This window comes from Lithobates pipiens, unplaced genomic scaffold (assembly GCF_037356315.1).
Source record: "Lithobates pipiens isolate NorthernLeopardFrog02 unplaced genomic scaffold, aLitPip1_a1.2 Scaffold_13, whole genome shotgun sequence".
NCBI classification, from domain to species: Eukaryota; Metazoa; Chordata; class Amphibia; order Anura; family Ranidae; genus Lithobates; species Lithobates pipiens.
In genome coordinates this window covers 474,868,775-474,888,030 of record NW_027507718.1, presented here as the reverse complement: position 1 = coordinate 474,888,030, position 19,256 = coordinate 474,868,775, and the positions used below count along the sequence as shown (strand labels likewise).

The window sequence follows — 19,256 nt, the reverse complement described above, 5'->3', positions numbered from 1 at the left end:
CAAAAAAACTTTTTTTTTTTTTTTTTTTTGAAAAAGGACAGGAAAAAGCATGCACAGCTTGAGGATACTTTAGCGAACCCAAACACTCAGTTAAGGGTACATAAATATGGAGCGGATCATTCAGCAAGAAATTGTACCATCAATCTTGCAGATTGTGAAAGCCAATTCTCCCGCATTTGACACCTCAGAAGAGGAGTTATCAGCGTCACCATGGTACCCTGAGGGAATTAGTCTTCTCCTGCCCCTAGTTCCTCACTCTGAGGGTCCTAGGAAAATGGAAGAGAACCTGTCACATCTTGACCACACTGGGATGATTAAAGTCGCTAAACTTTAAATAAAAAAAATAAAAAAATGTAAAAACCCTACCATGGCTGAGAAAAAAAGATCTTTAGTAAAATGAACAGTGGCTGTAGTGTTGAAAACAGTTGCAAACATTTTATGGCCCCAATGCTCACTCTGACCAGCCACCCCCTTCTCAGGGGAAAGTGCCATTTGTAGTGTAGGCTTTCCAGAGCTTGAGGGAGACCCTTTCAGCTCCTTTTTTGGGAGTGTTTTAACCCCCCCCCCCCTTGTGAACATAGCCAGATGCACAAAGCAGAGGTACCACCAGAAGACATCGCATCCATTGCTTGAACAAAGTCCAAATCATTCCACAGATTTCCAATGGGGTTGAAGTCTAGGCTCTGACTAGGCCATGCATGAACATTCACCTTTTTCTCCTTCAACCACTGTGTTGACATATTTGCTGTGTGCTTTGGGTGTTTTCTGCCCAAGATAGGATATGATTCACCTTTCTTCATCTAGACTTTGGGTCATTGTCATGTTGGAAGGCAAACCTTCCCACTGGCAACTTTTTTGGCAGATTGCAGCAGATATTACTCAAGCATTTGATGGTATTTTGCCCCATTTTTCTTCTATCCTGACAAGTGCTCCTGCTGCAGATAAACACCCCCCCACAACAGCATATTACCACCCCCATGCTTTACTATAGGAACGGTGCTGTTTGGATGTGAGCTGTATTGGATTTCCACCAGACATATAATTTGGTGTTGAGGCCAAACAATTCAATTTTAGTCTCATATGACCAGAATACCTTTTTCCATGTGGCCTCACAATCTTCAAGGTGTGTTTTGCCAAACCTCAGTCATGACTGCATGTGGCCTTCATAAATTCCTGCAACTGCTTCAGAGTTGCTGTAGGCCTCTTGGTAGCCTCTGACCAGTCTCCTCCCATCTCTTTCATCCAGTTTGGAGCAACTTCCTGATCCAGGAGGGTCTGTGTTGTACCAAATACCTTCCATTTCTTAATGTGCTTCTAGGAACTGATAGTCTTTGAAAGTTTTATATCCACCTCCCGACTTGTGTCAGTCCACAACTTTATCCCAGAGATCTTTTGAAAGCACCTTGCCAACCACAGTTGATTTTTATTTTCTGTTTCCCTACCAGGTACTGAAATGCTCCAGGAAAGTTATTTTCATGCTAAACCAATTTAAATGACCACAGCTAATCATAGTTGAAAGTCAAATGGCTTTGTGTGCCTTTGAGAAAGTGATTAGATACACCCAATTGAGTTTACAAGTCATGTTTAGGTGATGGGTGATCTTTTTTCCAACTCAGCGATTCTGGTTTTCAATTTTTTCCTGACACGGTAGTGTTATAAGTTGCAGTACAGCTGGATAAAACGAAAAAGGTCTATCTTCATTTCAGGCTGTAAAGCAACAAAAAGTTATATTTTTAAAGGGGGGAGGGGGGTATTTATTTTCTATAGTGGGGCCTGGTCATAGCTCAAAAGCTGAAGAACGTGGTGTTGAAGAGGTTTTTTTTCCCCCCAGGCCAAGAACTGGTAAACTGAATTGTATAAAATGTTTGCTCTTTGGCGTAGGTATCCTTTAGTGCACAAAACAAAAAACTCGCCAGCTTAGTGAGGCTACATGTAGATTAGCCCGTGTGCACCAAATCTCAGTGTTTTTGGGCACCCAGCAGTAGTGTCCATCTCTGCTGCCAGCAGCCTATTAAAATGTAAGTATGCAATCAGAGACGTATGCCCGGAACACAGGAATTCTGCATTCCAGGCATACGGCCCTAATGAGAGTACCTTTTGGTAAAGCGTGGCTAGACAAAAAAAACAAAAAAAAAAACAAAAAAACAGACTGTAAACAAGAAGAAACTCAGCTGCTTCCTCATTTCTGCAAATCACTTTGCATGTGTGTAACTGACCAGTGTGCTTTCATGCACAACAAAACACATGTGGCTCTATAATATGCTGCAGCCATACATCTAGACTTAAGTCCCGTACACACTGAGAAAATCAGAAGAAAATTTTGATGGCAGGATCGTTCGATTTTTGGATAGTGTGTACACAACTTTGGACATCGGATTCCGAATTTGCAAACTAAAATTTCCGAAGAGACAAACTGCAAAATTTCTCTTGTACGGAAACAGAATAAACTACTTTTGTTTAATGTGTTCCATTTTCGTACAAGAAAAAAAAAAAAATAAATCAAAAAAAAAATCAAAAAAGAAAGACTGCGCATGATCAGAAACCATAAAAAAAATAAAAAATAAAAACCACACACACACACACACACACACACACACACACACACACCTTTGTCATGAGAATTTTCGTAGATAATTTTCTTCCTCAGTTCCGACTTTCTGTGAAACAAAAAGCAAATGAATATTCGCCCGATTTCCTTATAGCGTGTACCCTACTTTACAGTACACAATATGACGCAAAACAGCGGGTGAGCAAATGAATGTAGAATTTAGGAGACACACAATTCACTGTATTGGGCCAATAGGCAACTTTTAGGCATATAAATAGAAAAACTGATCCTGCCTTTCACATAGGAAGTTTTAAGAACACTGGAATCCTGGCAATATCCACAGGTATTTTTCTGTGGTTGCAGAAAATGTTTGTAGCTTGGAAAAAAAATAAAAATAAAATAAATTAAATGCAGCCACCACATCGAAGGACTGGTAAACGACAATATAAACCTGATCAGCCAAACCATTATGACCACCCACCATAACCCATTAAAGAATGGGCTCCATTTAACCTTTGAAGGATGTTGTGGTATCGGACATCAAGTGGTCATTAGCAGATGGTTTAACCACTTCCATACCACAGGCAGTCATGACATCCTTGGCTTTCAGTGGAGATATCCGTATGATGCCTGCAGCTGCACAATTAAATTAGAGATCTCAGCTAGAAAAGCATCAGATCAATTTTTATTTTTTATTTGATGCTTTCCAGCCTGGAGAAGAGATGTGGGATCTTATAGATCCCACATCTCTCCACAAAGAGGACCTGTCATGCACCATTCCTATTACAAGGGATGGTTACATTCCTTGTAATAGGAATAAAAGTGATAAAAAAAAAATAAAAAAAATTGTTGGATTTTCCCGACGGAAAATGTTTGATGGAAGCTTTTTGTCGGAAATTCCAACCATGTGTAGGCTCCATCAGAATTTGACACAAAATTTGAGATCTGGATCTCAAATTTTCTCACAAGAAAATTTCGTTCTCAGAAATTCCTATAGTTTGTACACAATTCTGACGCACAAAGTTCCACAGAAGAGCAGCACTGGCTACTGAACTTAATTTTTCTTTGCTCGTTGTACATCACCGCGTTCTTGATGTTCGCAATTTCCGACCAACTTTGTGACCGTCTGTATACAAGACAAGTTTGAGACAACATCAGTCGGAAAAAAATCCCATGGATTTTGATGTCAGACTGTCCGATCGTGTGTACGGGCATTAGACTGCCCGTCCCCTCAAGCTCGCACACAGAAGCGAACGCAAGTCACGCCTGCATATGTAAAGGACAGCCAAACCACACGTGAGGCATCACCGTGAACTTTAGAGCGAGAGCAATAAATCTCCTCTGTAACGCTAAACCTGTAAAAAATCAAAAAAATAAAGTAAACTGCTGCCTATGGAGATTTTTAAGTTACGAAGTTTAGCGCTATACCACATGTGTGCGCAATTTTAAAGACCTGTGAGATATCCATTTACTTAGCATAACATCTGTCACAGAAAAAAAAAAAAAAAAAAACAACAACTTTACGGTTTTGTTTTTTTATTCATTTTTTTCTAACAAAAAGATTAGGATTTTTACATGTAGGAGAGAAGTGTCAGAATTTGCACCGTACGGAAGGGTTTGTACCCCCCACCCCCCCCCCCAAAATAAAAAATACATACAAAAAAAATAAATAATAATAATTGGATCCTGTTAAACACCCCCACACGTTTTACAGCACAGTGCTTGTGCTGTGTAATTTTGTCCATCGCCCAAAATACCTGGCTGATCCTGCCTGGCTATGATCTCCCCCCTGTAAACTGACCAAGAGTTTATCATGGCCTCCTGACTCCTCACTGGCTGACGTCTCGGCTCTCTCCTACCAAATGACATCAGCAGGGATGATCAGGAGAGGGAGCAGAAAAGGGTCACGTGAGCACTGAGCGATGCTCTGAAATCAGGTAGTAATGGGCATAAGTTGTACAAAGAACATGCACTGCAACTTGGGACTCTTTATAACAGAGGGTATTGTGTGTAGTTAACAAAGTGGCTCAACAACCACTATAAGTTTTGCAAGTTGCAAGGTGGGGACTCCATGGATCAAATTGGCACATCCCAGATTCTTGACTGGATTGATCACTGGAGAATTTGGAGGCCAAAGTCTTCACCTTGAATTCACTGTGTTCCTCAAACCAATTCTTGAGCTTGTCACACCAGGCCATCTGCTTTCATTTCTCTGTGGCCCACTTCCGATGCTTGCATGTCCATTGAAGGCACTTTTAGCTGTGGATATGATCAGAATAGCTGCAGACCAGTCAGGGTGCCCAATCAGCCCCTAACCCAACAAACTGCGATGCCCTGTGTGTTCCGACACCTTATGGTCGGAACCAGTATTCGCTTTTTCATGAATCTGAGCTACAGTAGCTCTATTGGCTTGGACTACACGGTCCAGCCTTCGCTCCCCATGTGCATCAGTGAGCCTTGGCCACCCGGGACCCTGTCCCCAGTTTTCCTTCCTTGGCCCACTTTTGGTTGGTCCTGAACACTATAGACCAAGAACATCCCACAAGATAGATCGATAGCAGCGCAGCCATTGGCTCCCGGTGCTCTCAATCAAATCCAATGGCGCAGGCGTTGGGGCAGAGTTCGGCATTCTGTGCCTATGGAAGCAAATGCTGGACTCGGGAGCACACCCGCAAGGTAACCCCCAGGGAGAGCGCTTCTCCTAGGGGGTTTACCAATGCAAGGAGCCACGGCGAGCGATGTTGGGAGATGCCAGAAGACGATAATCGGGGCCACACCGTGCAAAATGAAATGCATAGTGGAGGCGAGTATGACATGTTTATTTATACAAAACGAGGGTTTACATCCCCTTTAAGATACAAAAACCTCCTGACTTTACAACCACTTTAATGTGTTAAAAGTAATTGTGCATAACTAAATTTTGTTTTAGTTATGGCACACTTTATTGTTCCTACACAGGACAGATACAATCATTGTAGTGCAATTCATGCAAGCCTAATTGTGTTTGCTCCAATTTTGTCATCTGCTACACTCTCAGGTTAGAATGTAAACTAGTTCTATTTAACCTGTATAATGTCCATGAGTGCTCTGGCACCTAATAAGACTAATAAAGGAAAGCTGGCACAAAAACAAAGTACACTTTTGACAAACGGAAGACCATGAAGTCACCCCTGGGGCACAGAAAATCATCAGGCCTCCAGCTGTGTTTCTTCCCCTCCCAATCACACCTCACTAGTCTGATAATCACAATTTCTGGGCTAATGACGAATCCCATCTCATAAATCTGACAATACAAATGTGTCATAACAGCCTCCTCATAATGTACAGCTTGTTTAGAAAATGAAGTGACAGAAAATAACTTAACATGGGGTTAAGATTTGCCATCTTGACGCTGTCCACATTAAAATTGTGGTCACACACGCTGCAAATTCTTTCTCCAATCAGAATAGCTGTATCTTCCCTTCGGATTTTCTACATTCAAAACAAACTTAGTTGAAAGGCCAGGGTAGACCATCATCAATTGTTTTGCATTGATTGGCAGCACTAAGATAGTTTATTCATAAACATGATCATATTTCAAACAAATTGCTTATGAAGTTACAGGGTGGAAACAGATGCATTCAATTCACGATTGTACATTATCCACTTGTCGACCACGCTATAGCCCAATGACAGCTATAGCGCAGCCGGCTATTCTGGGATATTCTGGGATGCCGTCATCTGGGACATTGTTCAGACATTGCTTAACACATATGGAGGTAGAGCCAATCAACTGCTCTCTACCACGTGATCATGGAGGTCAACAGAAGCCAGTTAGTTATTGGCACTCCTTTCCTCTTGCTGAGAGCACGAGAGGAGAAGAGAGCCAATAGACTTCTCTAAAAAGGGACATCTACACTGATCACCAGTGCAGTCCCAGCAATACCGCCTACCAGCCTTATCAGTGCACATAAGCGAAGGAGAAAAAAATTCCCTGTTTGCAAAATTTTATAACAAACTACAGGAAGGGTTTGCCCCCTTAATGATCAGGCCATACGGCACTGCGTCGCTTAACCAATTGCCGACCAGCCGCCGCAGTTTCACTGTGGGCGAAACAACGTTACTTTATGTTGGGCGCAGCGATCAGATTAGTTTCAGAACCGATCAGTCTCCAGGCCAATGATTTCTGACCTGGATGGACCTGCTGATTGGGTCTGACGAGCGAAATGCTTCCCCTGCCTGTAAATGTAAACACAGAATGGAATTCTTTTCCGTTCCAGAGAGGAGAGAAGACATCCAAATGGTGTTACACCAACACTACACTGACACTGTACATGTAGGCACACATTTCAACCCACCGATGGAGCACCCCCCCCCCCCCCCCAGTTAACCCCTTTACTCCCTGTCACCCAGTGCAGTGTTCATATTTTTCTGACTGTACTGGTGTCATTTGTGACATTAATCGGTGTCAGGGTACTTAGTAGTAGGCCCAGAAAGGGTGGATCAATATCTTTGATCTCATCAGACCTATATTAGCATACCCAATAGTTAAGGGTTCCCAAAAAACCCGGCATTCGCAGAGTCAGGCATCATCCCTGCAAACACTAAGTTTTTTTTGGTAGCAGTTGCTGACAGGTGCTCTTTTTTCCTGCGAGTCTCACTAGTTGTACCAGTAAATTTAGAGGCCAAAATGTCCAAATTGAAGGTACAGTAGTGAAGAGGCCTACACATTTCTGAGCATGACAGATAGTGAAGAGGAAGTCACCCATCTGACAGATTCAGGCTCAGAATACAAACCTGTAGACAGCAGTGGCACCCTGACAGATGGCAGGGACAACTCCATCAGAGCGAAGGTCAGGCGTACCCCACCCAGTTCTTCTGCCGTTGAGGTGCAAGAACCGCAGGGCTCTCGTATTGGAACAGAGAGCCAGTACTAGTGCCGCTCATCCTTCTGGTGAACCGGCAAGCACCAGCGGCCTAGTACAGCCTGGCCACAGTGCAGTTCAAGCTGGTGAGGCAGCTAGCACAAATAGTGTCCCGTAACCACCAAGAAGACAAAGACAGGCCCGTCAAGCCCATAGTGGCCTTCCTGCTGTTTTTGCCAATCCGAAATGGGAGCTCACAACTTCTGCAGCACGCGTACTTTCCCCATTCACTGGCCAACCCGGAATTCAGGTGGAAACAGTTGATTTTACGTCGCTTGATTTTTATTCGCTGTTTCACACAGAAGATCTCTATAGATCCATTATGGACCAAAGCAATCATACCGCATAAGCAGATTTCCATGGAGCGGCACCCCAGAAAGCATCAGGGCTGCTCCGTGCAAAACCATTACACAGAGCAGGCAAGTATTTTTTTATTATTATTATTATTATTATAAGACCACCACACAGGGGTTTACAACCCCCTTTAAAAAACGTTTGTTCAGACCAAGCTGCTCCAATTTATGCTCCAATTTATTTACTTCACTAATAGTTTCAGCAGCTGGGAATGCTATATACAGTGGATAAAAAAAAAGTCTACACACCCCTGTTAAAGTGTTTGTAAACCCTTACAAACCACTTTGATCTACAGGTAAGCCTAGATTGAGGCTTACCTGTAGGTCCAAGAAATATCTCCTTAACCCACACAGTTAAGGAGATATTGTACAAAAATAGGGCACCGCTGTCTATGGCGCATGCGTGTCGTAGACAGCGGCACAGGTGCACTGGGCGCGCCACAAGTGAAGGCAAACATGCCACACAGCCAGTACTTGCCAGATATTTCTGCAGCTCCTTTAATGTTGCTGTAGACCTCTTGGCAGCCTCCCTGACCAGTTTTCTTCTCGTCTTTTCCCCATCAATTCTGGAGGGACGTCCAGTTCTTGGTAATGTCACTGTTGTGCCATATTTTCTCCACTTGATGACTAGCTTCACTGGTTTCCATAGTATATCGAATGCTTTGGAAATTCTTTTGTACCCTTCTCCCAACTGATACCTTATAATAACTGATGCTTTGGAAGCTCTCTGCGGACCATGGCTTTCGCTGTAGGATGTGCCTATGAAAAAGGTCAGGAAAGACCTACTAGAACAGCTGAACTTTATTTGGGGTTAATCAGTTAAATGATTGCAGGTGTGTACTACTGACTCCTATTTAACACGAGTTTGAATGCGATTGCTTAATTCTGAACACAGCTATATCCCGTTATAAAAAGAGGGTGTGCATACCTATGTAAACACATTATTTTAGTTTTCTATTTTTACTCTCCCCTCAAAAGATTTCAGTTTGTTTTCAATTGAGTTGTACAGTTTATAGGTCACATTAAAAGGATGGAAAAAGTTCTGAAATGATTTATCTGTCTCATTTTTTTTTGCATCACAGAAACCTGACATTTCAACAGGGGTGTGTAGACTTTATAGCCACTGTATATGTATTGGAGCTGCACAATTCTGCCTAAAATGAGAATCAATTATTTTTTTGCTTTAGAATAGAAGATCGATCATGATGATTCTTGCGGCATAACAGCTTTCACATTATAAAAAAAATTAAAAATAAATAAATATATATATATATATATATATATATATATATATATATATATATATATATATATATATATATATATATATATATATATATATATATATATATATATATATATATATATATATATATATATATATATATATATATATTATATATATATATAATTTTTATTTTATTTTTATTCGTTAACCACTTCCACACCGGGCCTATCTTGCCACTCCAATTCTACATGTAAAAATAATTTTTTGCTAGAAAAATTCTCAGAACCCCCAAACATATGTTTTTTTTTTTTTTTTTTAGCAGACACCCTATGGAATAAAATGGCGGTCATTACAACTTTTTATGTCGCACGGTATTTGTACTACAATTTTTCAAATTAGTTTCTTTTGGGAAACAGTTTCATGAATTAAATAACAAAAAAAAACCCACAGTAAAAAATAGCCTCTTTTTGTATAATATGAAAGATGATGTTACAACCAAGTAAATAGGTACCCAACATGTCACGCTTTAAAATTGCGTACACTCATGAAAATCTCCATAGGCGACACTTTCATTTTTTTTACGGGTTATACGTTTTGAGTTCCAGAGGAGGTCAGGTGCTAGAATTGTTGCTCTCGCTCTAACGCACGCAGCAATTCCTCACATGTGTGGTTTCAACAGCGTTTACATATGTGGATGGGACAAAATTTTTACACTCTTTAATTTATTTTTTTGATCACTTTTATTTCTATTACATGGGATGTAAAGGGAATGTCCCCTCAAGTAGCGGAACTGCCACTACAATCATTCTTATGGTGCAAAGAATTGCTGGCTCTAAGACCCCATTCACACCTGAGTGTTTTGTAGCTTGACGCCTGAAGCTACAAAACGCTGGAGGGGAAAAAATCCATTATTCTCAATGGAGATGGTTCACATCCCCACTCCAAGTCGCCTGAAGCCCTACGCCTGAAGCTCAAATCGGGCTTATTTGGGCGGTTTTCTTTTAACATTGGTGACCTTTTGCCCTGCACAAAAAATGCCGCAAATCGCGGTAAAAAACGCCGCAAATAACGCTTGAAAGCGCTACGCTCAGGTGTGAATGCAGCCTAAAAGATGATATCTGCATGATGCCTGTAACCGCAGGCATCAGATATCCCCACTGAAAGTCAAGGACGTTATTGGGCTGGAAATGGTTAAAGTGTTTTTTTGGTAAAAATAAAGTGTTTGAAAAACTGCTGCGCAACATAAAATATTGCAACAATTGCCAATGTATTCTCTAGGGTCTGCTAATAATAATAATAATAATAATAATAATAATAATAATAATAATAATAAATTACATACAGTTTGGGGTTTCCAAGTAATTTTCTAGCACAAAAAACTGATTTTAAACATGAAAAGCAACAAAATGTCACAAAGGTTTATGGACTGTACACACGATCTGAAAAGCTGAGGAAAAAGACTGCTTTCTAAGCGATCGTACAATATTTGGATCGTTAGTACAGAGCTTTCGAGAGACTATCATGACACTTCATTTGATATTATCCAGTCGAACAAACACAAAAATTTCTCGTTAGAGACCAGATCGTATGATTTTCATTTAATCAGTACATTTGTCATCCGAAAATACAATATAAATACACAACACATGACATCACTTCTGATTTTTTTTATTCAGTTGTACGACAATTTTCATAACCTCTCCATTTTTGATATGCGACTAGTATGCAAAAAACAAACGACGATCTGTTATTCGATTTTCGGATCGTGTGTATGGGCCGCAAGTCTTTAAGTGGTTAAAATTTCCACATTTACAGACCGAAGTTCATCCCTTTGATCTATGAATGAAATGTTCACAATGCATCTCTATCTCCGATGTTGAGATAAAATCCTGGCAGCCTGCCAAGTTTATTTTTTATCAGCTGTCAGAAGCTAGCAGAGAACTTTCTTCACTTGTTACAAAGAATCGGGAAATGCTGTTTTAAGATCAGGGAGTAGAATTGCTATTGTGTATGTAGAATCTTAGCGATTAATCATGCAGCTCAAATATGTATTGCACATTTACATCAGTCTCTGTCCTCACTTTCCAAAGACATGCTGGTAGATTACTTGGCTCCTGTCTAAATTCCAGGCACATTAACCACTACAATACCGGGCACTTTCACCCCCTTCCTTCCCAGCCCAATTTTCAGCTTTCAGCGCTCTAGCGCTTTCAGTGACAATTGCGCGGTCATGCTACACTGTACCCAAATGAAATTGTTATCATTTTGTTCGCACAAATAGAGCTTTATTTTGGTGGTATTTATTCACTACTCCGTTTTTTTTTTTTGCGATATAAGCGCAAAAATAGCGGAAATTTGAAAAAAAAACAATATTTTCTTTTTTCTATTTGAAAAGAAATCCAATAAAATCAAATTTTGTCATAAATTTAAGCCAAAATGTATTCTGCTACATGTTTTTGGTAAAAAAAATTCCGTTAAGTGTATAATAATTGGTTTGTGTGATCACGGACATATGTACGCAAATGATCATGTACATATGTGTGCAGGTAATCACGTACATATGTGTGCAGATAATCATTGGGACATGTGATTTTAGTGGGACATATGTGGGGGACATGTTTTTTTTATTAGGGACATGTGTTTTTATTATTTGGGGACATGTATGTTTTGGGGACATATGTGGGGACTGTGTTTGTACTGTGTGGTGTGTTGTGTGTTTACACTACACTGATGATCAGTGAGTAAAAAGCTGTAAAAAGCAGCCCATACTCACTGATCATCAGCCGGCTGCAGCGTTCTGCTCTCCTCTCCTCAGCGGTGACTTCCGTGTGAGGAGAGGAGAGCCGATTGCCTAGCAACCGGCTGTTTGTTTACATCACATGACGGCCGTGATTGGACACGGCCGTCATGTGATCAGGAGGGCCAATCACAGAGCCCTCCTGCCGATCTGAGATGTGCCGTGTCCGGGTGACACGAGCACATCGGGATCGCGCCGCTGCGCGCGCGCGCGATCCCGCTACTCCTGAAGGACGTTCCTGAACGGCCTGTCCGGAGTAGACGGCTCCCACCCGGCCGTATATATGCATTGGCCGGGTGGGAAGTGGTTAAAGATGGGATAAAGGCTTTAGTGTCTAGGAAAGAGTTAGATATTAGACCTGCGGATAAGGGGGGGGGGGGGGGGGTAATTATGTCGAAACAATGTTATAATGATCAGCTGATCGAGCTGTTGTCCGACTGAGATACTTAAAGGTTGGAGGGCAATCCTACTAGCCAATACAGAGTGGAATTAGAGGCTTTGGTTGAGGTGGGATATCGGACATGTGCTGACAGTGAAGGAAAAAAGGTATCAGACACCCACTTTTAGCCGTATACCCACCATCTCCACAAAATCGACAAGGACTCTCAGAATCCTCCACATAGACCCACTGTGAATGGGATAGGTTGTATAACTTCCAGATTAGGTGAATATCTTGATATGTTTACAGAAAAGTGTTACGGCCACTAAGGCAAATATTTATTACAATCACTTCAGGAAATTAGCCTAATGAGCAAGGAGGAAGTGTTCCTTGTCACGTCAGATGTAACAAGTTTGTATACATTAATTCAGCATGATGATGCCCTCCTGGCCCTTAATTGGGCATTGAGTAGAAGGGATGATCTGCCTCAAACACAAAAGGTTTTTTTGAGGAATGCATTGGAGTTGTGCCTTGGTCATAATTACTTTTGGTTTGGCAGTGAGTTCTATACACAAAAGAGGGGTGTGGCAAAGAGCGTAAAATTTGCACACAGTTTAGCCAACCTCTTTATCGGGGAATGAGAGGACAAGGCCGTGTTCCATAACAGGAGGATGGAACTGTTGTTTTACAGGCGGTATATTGATGACCTCCTCCTGATATGGGCCAGCCCGGAATCATCATTGAAATTGTTTTTAGAACTTAATAAGAATACCAATAACATAAAACTGTCTAGCCAGTGGAGTAATGAACAAATACATTTTCTAGATGTGAAGATTTTCAGTGTTCGTGATAGTTTACAGACTAAAGTCTTTTAAGACCACTGATAGGAATAGTTTGCTCCCCACACATAGTGGTCATCATCCTCTCTGGTTGAGGAACATACCAAAGGAGCAGATGATGTTGGTGAGGAGGAAATGCTCAATGACTGAGGATTTTAATGCACAGGCTACTGTGTTGAAAAATAGATTTTTGGATAAAGGGTATAAAAAAAAATCATCTTGAGACTGATTGAAGATATTAGATCAATCCCTCGAGAAGAACGAATGCTTAGAAAAAATGCACCTGCTCATGTAAAAAATAAAAGACCATGAGTGGGGTTTTATATCATCTTTCCATTCACAGTATAGAGAGGTGGAGAATATTTTTAATACTCATTGGCATGGTCTTTGTTTGGATAAAACTTTGAATAAAGTTCTCCCGACTAAACCTAAGTTTATTTACCGCAGGGCACCAAATTATGGAGACTCTGTAGTAAAAAAAAATAAAAAAAAAAAAAGGTTTTTAGATCCCCCTGAACGACGTCCTTCCTTCCTGTAGGAAGTGCAAACCATGTAGGGAGTGGATAGATTTGTATCCCCTTCTAATAATAGAGAATTCACCATTAAACATTTTAGAACATGTAATACTTCATACTTGGTTTATGCGTTACTACGCCCTTGTGGGTTGTTGTATATTGGAAGAACTAAACGACTCGAAAGATTCGGATAGCTGAACATATTCAAAATATACAAATAGGTTTTAAAGACCATAACGTCTCACTCCATTTTAAACTATACCATAACCAGGAAGGATCCCTCAGGTTTAAAATTTTGGGGGATAGACCATATAGAACCTGCATGGAGGGGTTCAAATATGGTAAGGGAACTTTCTAAGAGAGACTCAAGAAAAGAGAAAGGGGGGGGGGGGGGGAACATTTTGTATCTGCTTTTTTGTAAGGATGAATTTTTTATTTTTTTTTTAGATTAGTTTTGGTTCATGATGAATTTGGTAAAGACATGTATATGTAGTCATTTTATGTATGTCTTATCTTCTATCATTTTAATGTAATTAATAATTGTTTTATTAGGCTTGTGTTTTTACGAGTAATTTTTTTTTTTTTTTAACATTTCTAATGTATTATTCTCCCATATGATAAAAAGGATTTAGTGGTGGGTTATTGGAGTATCTGTATGGATGTTCGAATTAACCACCATTAGTATGGGGAAAAAAAAAAAATATATATATATATATATATATATATATATATATATATATAGGGCATCGCATTAGCTAGCCATATAACCCGGGATGCCGCGCCGTGAGATCAAGCAATTTGACAAAGTCTGAGTGAGGAAACCGGTCAGGGATTGGTCTTGCGGCGACCCGAAGTGACGTTTGTGCGTTCCAAAGACTGAACCGGAAGGAGGTAGTGCTGATCGTTGAGTGGACCGAGTGAATTTCCGCAGCACAGGTACTTCCTCCGTGTGTACAACTATCGGTAATGACATCAAGCTATGTGACCACTTTGGAATCAGTTTTGCCAACTGCTGGATGAAATTTTAAATGTTTGAGTATGCAGAATAAAAATTAAAAAAGATGTGCTCTATGTGGAGTTTGTTTTTCCTGTATGTGCTGCGATTAACCTGGTCCTCTGGGATTCAAGTTCAGGTGGGGGCTGGATGTGGTTTATACAGTAAAGATCACAGTGATTGGTGCACTTGCCATTTATGTTGTCTGCAGATTCACTTGGTAGAATCATCACGGACTTTACTTCACAGCTTCCCCCTTTTTTTATTATAGTTTGATTATCTATCATTAACAGCATTAATTTGCGTAATATTAAGGTGTATTTGATTATGCACTAGACAGTCAATTTTAGGTTGACCGAAGCGCTACTTGGATTGAATTAATTCTAAACTGCTATGTGTAATCGTTTTAATTTTTTTGATCCTTTTGTATTAAGTTTAATGTTCTTTTAAGTGACTGATGTGTACAATTCTATACATGTGTGTACGTTTTGAGTTTTATGATTTTAGTCCTGTGTTCTGAAATCTTAAACCCATTGCGCTGAGGTGGGAGGAAGTAGGTCAACAGTGTGCAAAGAGAGTCTTCCCCGAGGGTTTAGAGAACTTTCTTCACTTGTTACAAACAATCGGGAAATGCCATTTTAAGATTGGGGAGTAGAATTGCTATTGTGTATGTAGAATCGAAATTTAGATTCTTAACGATTAATCATGCAGCTCAAATATGTATTGCACATTTACATCAGTCTCTGTCCTCACTTTCCAAAGACATGCTGGTAGATTACTTGGCTCCTGTCTAAATTGGCCCTACTCTAAGTATGAATGGGAGTTAGGGAACGCAGACTGTAAGCTCCTCAAGGGCACTTTAACTGCAGTAAAAAAATAAAAATAAAAATTTCCCCCCCTTTTGCTAGAAAGTTGAACTTATCCTTTAAGTCCCATTTACATTTAGCAATCTGAAATAAAAAAAAAAAAAAAAAAAAAAAAAAAAAAAAATCGCACAAAAACACATTTGGAAGCCTTTCATTCATCGGTGCACTGTAAAACGCAGTCCAATTAGCTGCAGTTGTGTTGTAAAACATGTTTAACCACTTGCTTACTGGGCACTTGATCCCCCTCCTGTCTAGACCAATTTTCAACGCTGATGCACTTTGAATTGCGTGGTCATGCTACACTGTACATGCTACATTGAGCTCTCTTTTAGTGGTATTTTATCATCTCTGCGGTTTTTATTTTGTGTTACTTTTTTTTTTTTAAAGACCGATTTAAAATATATATATATATATATATATATATATATATATATATATATATATATATATATATATATATATATATATATATATATATATATATATATTTTAAATCGATTTTTTTTTTTTGATATTTTATTATAACATTTTGCAAACAGGTATTTTTTTCTCCTTGATTGATTTATGCTGATGGGCACCGATGGGTGGCAGTGATGGGCACAATTGCCTCTTCCTCTTCGGGACCAATGTCCCTTGCAGAGAAGCCAGTGATTGGCTTTTTATTCTCCTCCGCTGTCAGCGCGAGGAAAACAAAAAAACAAAAATAAAAACGATTACCGAGCTCTTGTTTATATCATGTAATCAGCTGTCATTGGCAATTTTGAAGCGTGACATGTTTGGTATCAATTTACCCAGCGTAACATTACTGTTGTCCTTTTTTTAATTTTTTTTATAAAAAAAAAGTGAATTTTTTTTCCAAAAAATAAAAAATGTGCGCTTGTAAGACCGCTGCGCAAATAAGGGGTGCCAAAAAGTATCGCAATGACCACCATATTATTCGCTAGAGTGTTAGAAAAAAAAAAAAAAAAAGTATAATGTCTTGGGGGGTTCTAAGTAATTTCCTAGCAAAAATAATTTTTCCTTCAAAAGTCAACAGCTACAAATACTGCAGCTGTTGACTTTTAAAATAAGGATACTTCCCTGTCACAGGGTCCAGCGATGTCGGCTCCCGAGGCCGAACCGTCCCTCAGAAGCTGCTGTCGCCATCCTCGCTACGGGAATCAGGAAATGGAGCGTTGCGGCTTCACTTCCCTAGTAGGGCAGCGCAATGTAAATGGTCCGTGCTGTCTCTGGGACCCGGGGGTGTCCCAGCACGGCGGGACAGGAAGAGCCATAGATTGCCGTGGGAGTCTATGCCCGGAAGTGGGTGCAAATACCTGTCTTAGACAGGTATCTGCACCCCCTCCCCATGAAAGGTGCCAAATGTGACAAATGGGGGGGGGGGGGGGGGGGGAGGGTTCCAAAAAGCGGAGGTTAAATTTTTGTGTGAACCTCTGCTTTGAGTGGTTAAATAAAGTTAAAGAAAAAAAAATTTTTTTAAAAATGAACAGTGCAATGCACTGAAACAGACACCGCACTGCATTTTACCACACAGGGATCGTAAACCCGCTCTGCATCCATGGAAACGCGTCTCCTCGTGCGCTGACAGAACTGACGCACAGCGTTTTGATGCCTCTCCTTTGATTTCAATGGGAAATTGAGCCCAATGTGGGTCTGTCATTCATAGACAGATCTAATGTATAGGCGGGGAGGGAAGTACCAATGAAGTGTCTGAATCCCTCATCACCACCTGAGGAACGTTCTGCTGGACGGACACCCGCCTCTGACAGCACCTAGACTGCAAGCTCTGCGGCCCAGGAGGGTCACGTGACCGGCAGGCACCGCTGGGCCTTGTAGTTCGGAAGTCTCACCTCGTCCACGGTGCGGCGCGGGAGGTGCAGCATCCCCAGCAGCAGCTTCAGCTTGACGGCGGAGGAGAGGCTGTGGAAACACAGGCGCACGTTGTCAATGACGGTGGCGGTGAGCAGCGAGGCGATGCTGGGGGGAGCCCAGAGCTCGTCCGCCGAGCCCAGCTTGTTGTGAAGCCACAGGCCGGTGTCACTCTCCCTCATCGACGCCATCTTGAGAAAAAAAAAATATCGCGAGCAGGCATTTTATGAGGACACCTAAAAAAAAAAAAAAAGCTGCGAGGCCCCCCTCTGGCGCTGTGAGGCTGAATGATGCCCGCGCTGAGTTCTCGCGATACCTGTGTGCAAGGGGGGCGGCCATAGCTGGCTCCTGTAGGTGACAGTTTCGTGTCTGTTCCCATACCTATAATAAAGCGAGCAGAGAGAAGGGAGGTGAAGGCGAGAGCTGCCTGAACTGACGGCTGGTATCTCCAGCATTGTCTGCCCACATCAAAGATGGCCGACGGACGCTAGCGCGCGGCAGCCCTACACGGCAATACCTACCAGCACCATGACGACGCGATTTTCCTCTTTGTATAAGTGCCCACAAGGGTCAAAATATGTTCAACTTCAAATAAAAATTCAAAATGAGTGAACATTCAGGGGGTTATTTATTAAATGAAATGTCATTGTGCACTGCAAGTGCAGTCGCTGTAGATCTGAGGGGGACATGCAAGGAAAATAAAAAACATCAATTTAGTGTAGAGCCGGTACTCCTGAAGAGTATGCGCTGTCTGAAAATTTAGATTTTTTCCAAGACTATAGTTGAGTCTTGGGGTTAATTGTTCTAAATTGTGGCTTTGGCATCAGTTTGGCTGGGCTGTACTAATGTTCTGCCTGGTTATAGGTGGAGTTTGCACCTTTGACAGGCATTGGAACGCAGTCTGGTTGGACGCATTGGGTACCAATCTCTCTCTCGGAGCCAATCAGTGGGTGTGTTGTCCCGCTGCGTATTCCGGGAGGGGGTACCTAAGGTGCTGAAGTCACGCATAGCATAGTTGCCAACTGTCCCGAATTTCGCGGGACATTCCTGCGATTAGGACATTTGTACCGAATTAATTTTGTCCCGGGAAATGTCCAGCGAAATTCGGTTTGTCCCGGGAAAATGAATTTCCAGTTTTTTTGCCGCCGGCCGCTATTTTAAAGAAGACCAGAAGTTGGTCTACACCTGTGGCGCCGCCCACCCCCGCTGCTAGTGTGTGTTTGTGTCAGTGTAAAGGGCGGTGGGCGGCGCCACAGTTAAATGTCTGCGCGCGGCAACGGCGGCCAGTCTGTCAATGTGGATGTCGGGGCGGGGGCCAGTCAGATGTCTGGGGCCAGTGAGTGACAGTCATGGTATGTGAATGTGGGGGTCCAGTCTGAATGTGGGGGCCAGTCTGTGAATGTGGGGGTCCAGTCTGTGAATGTGGGGGCCAGTCTGTGAATGTGGGGGTCCAGTCTGTGAATGTGGGGCCAGTCTGTGAATGTGGGGGCCAGTCTGTGAATGTGGGGGCCAGTGGTATGTCGGGGGCCAGTCTGTGGATGTGGGGGGCCAGTCTGTGGATGTGGGGGCCAGTCTGTGGATGTGGGGGACCATTCTGTGGATGTCGGGGGCCAGTTGTATGTCGGGGGCCAGTCTGTGGATGTTGGGGGGCCAGTGGTATGTCGGGGGCCAGTCTGGAGATGTGGCGGCCGGTCTGTGGAGTATGTGGGGGGGCGGTCTGTGGATGTCAGAGGGACACCAGATGTAAGGAGGGGCTCCGCTGATGGACACAGATGTGAGGAAGGTACCTCTGATGGGGCACCTGATGTAAGGACAGACTCCGCTTGGGACACCTGATGGCATCTGGAGGCAGGCAACGTGGCTAGTGATGTGCGCATGGCTACCACTGATTCTACATTATGGTGAGTTGAATGATTTAATTTTATATTACAATGTAATAATAAAAATAATGCGCTTCAATCATC

The 19,256-nt window shown here is 41.8% G+C and overlaps 1 protein-coding gene across 1 annotated transcript in view; it reads right to left on the bottom strand.

Moving 5' to 3' along the window:
• The window catches only part of NELFA (negative elongation factor complex member A), a 59,941-nt gene extending 42,206 nt beyond the window's left edge, over positions 1–17,735 (bottom strand). Inside the window, exon 1 of the mRNA XM_077477920.1 lies at positions 17,274–17,735. Within this exon, the coding sequence (XP_077334046.1) occupies positions 17,274–17,483 (210 nt within the window). The 5' untranslated portion in view covers positions 17,484–17,735. The remainder of the gene's footprint in view (positions 1–17,273) is intronic.
• Positions 17,736–19,256: the final 1,521 nt, after the last annotated feature.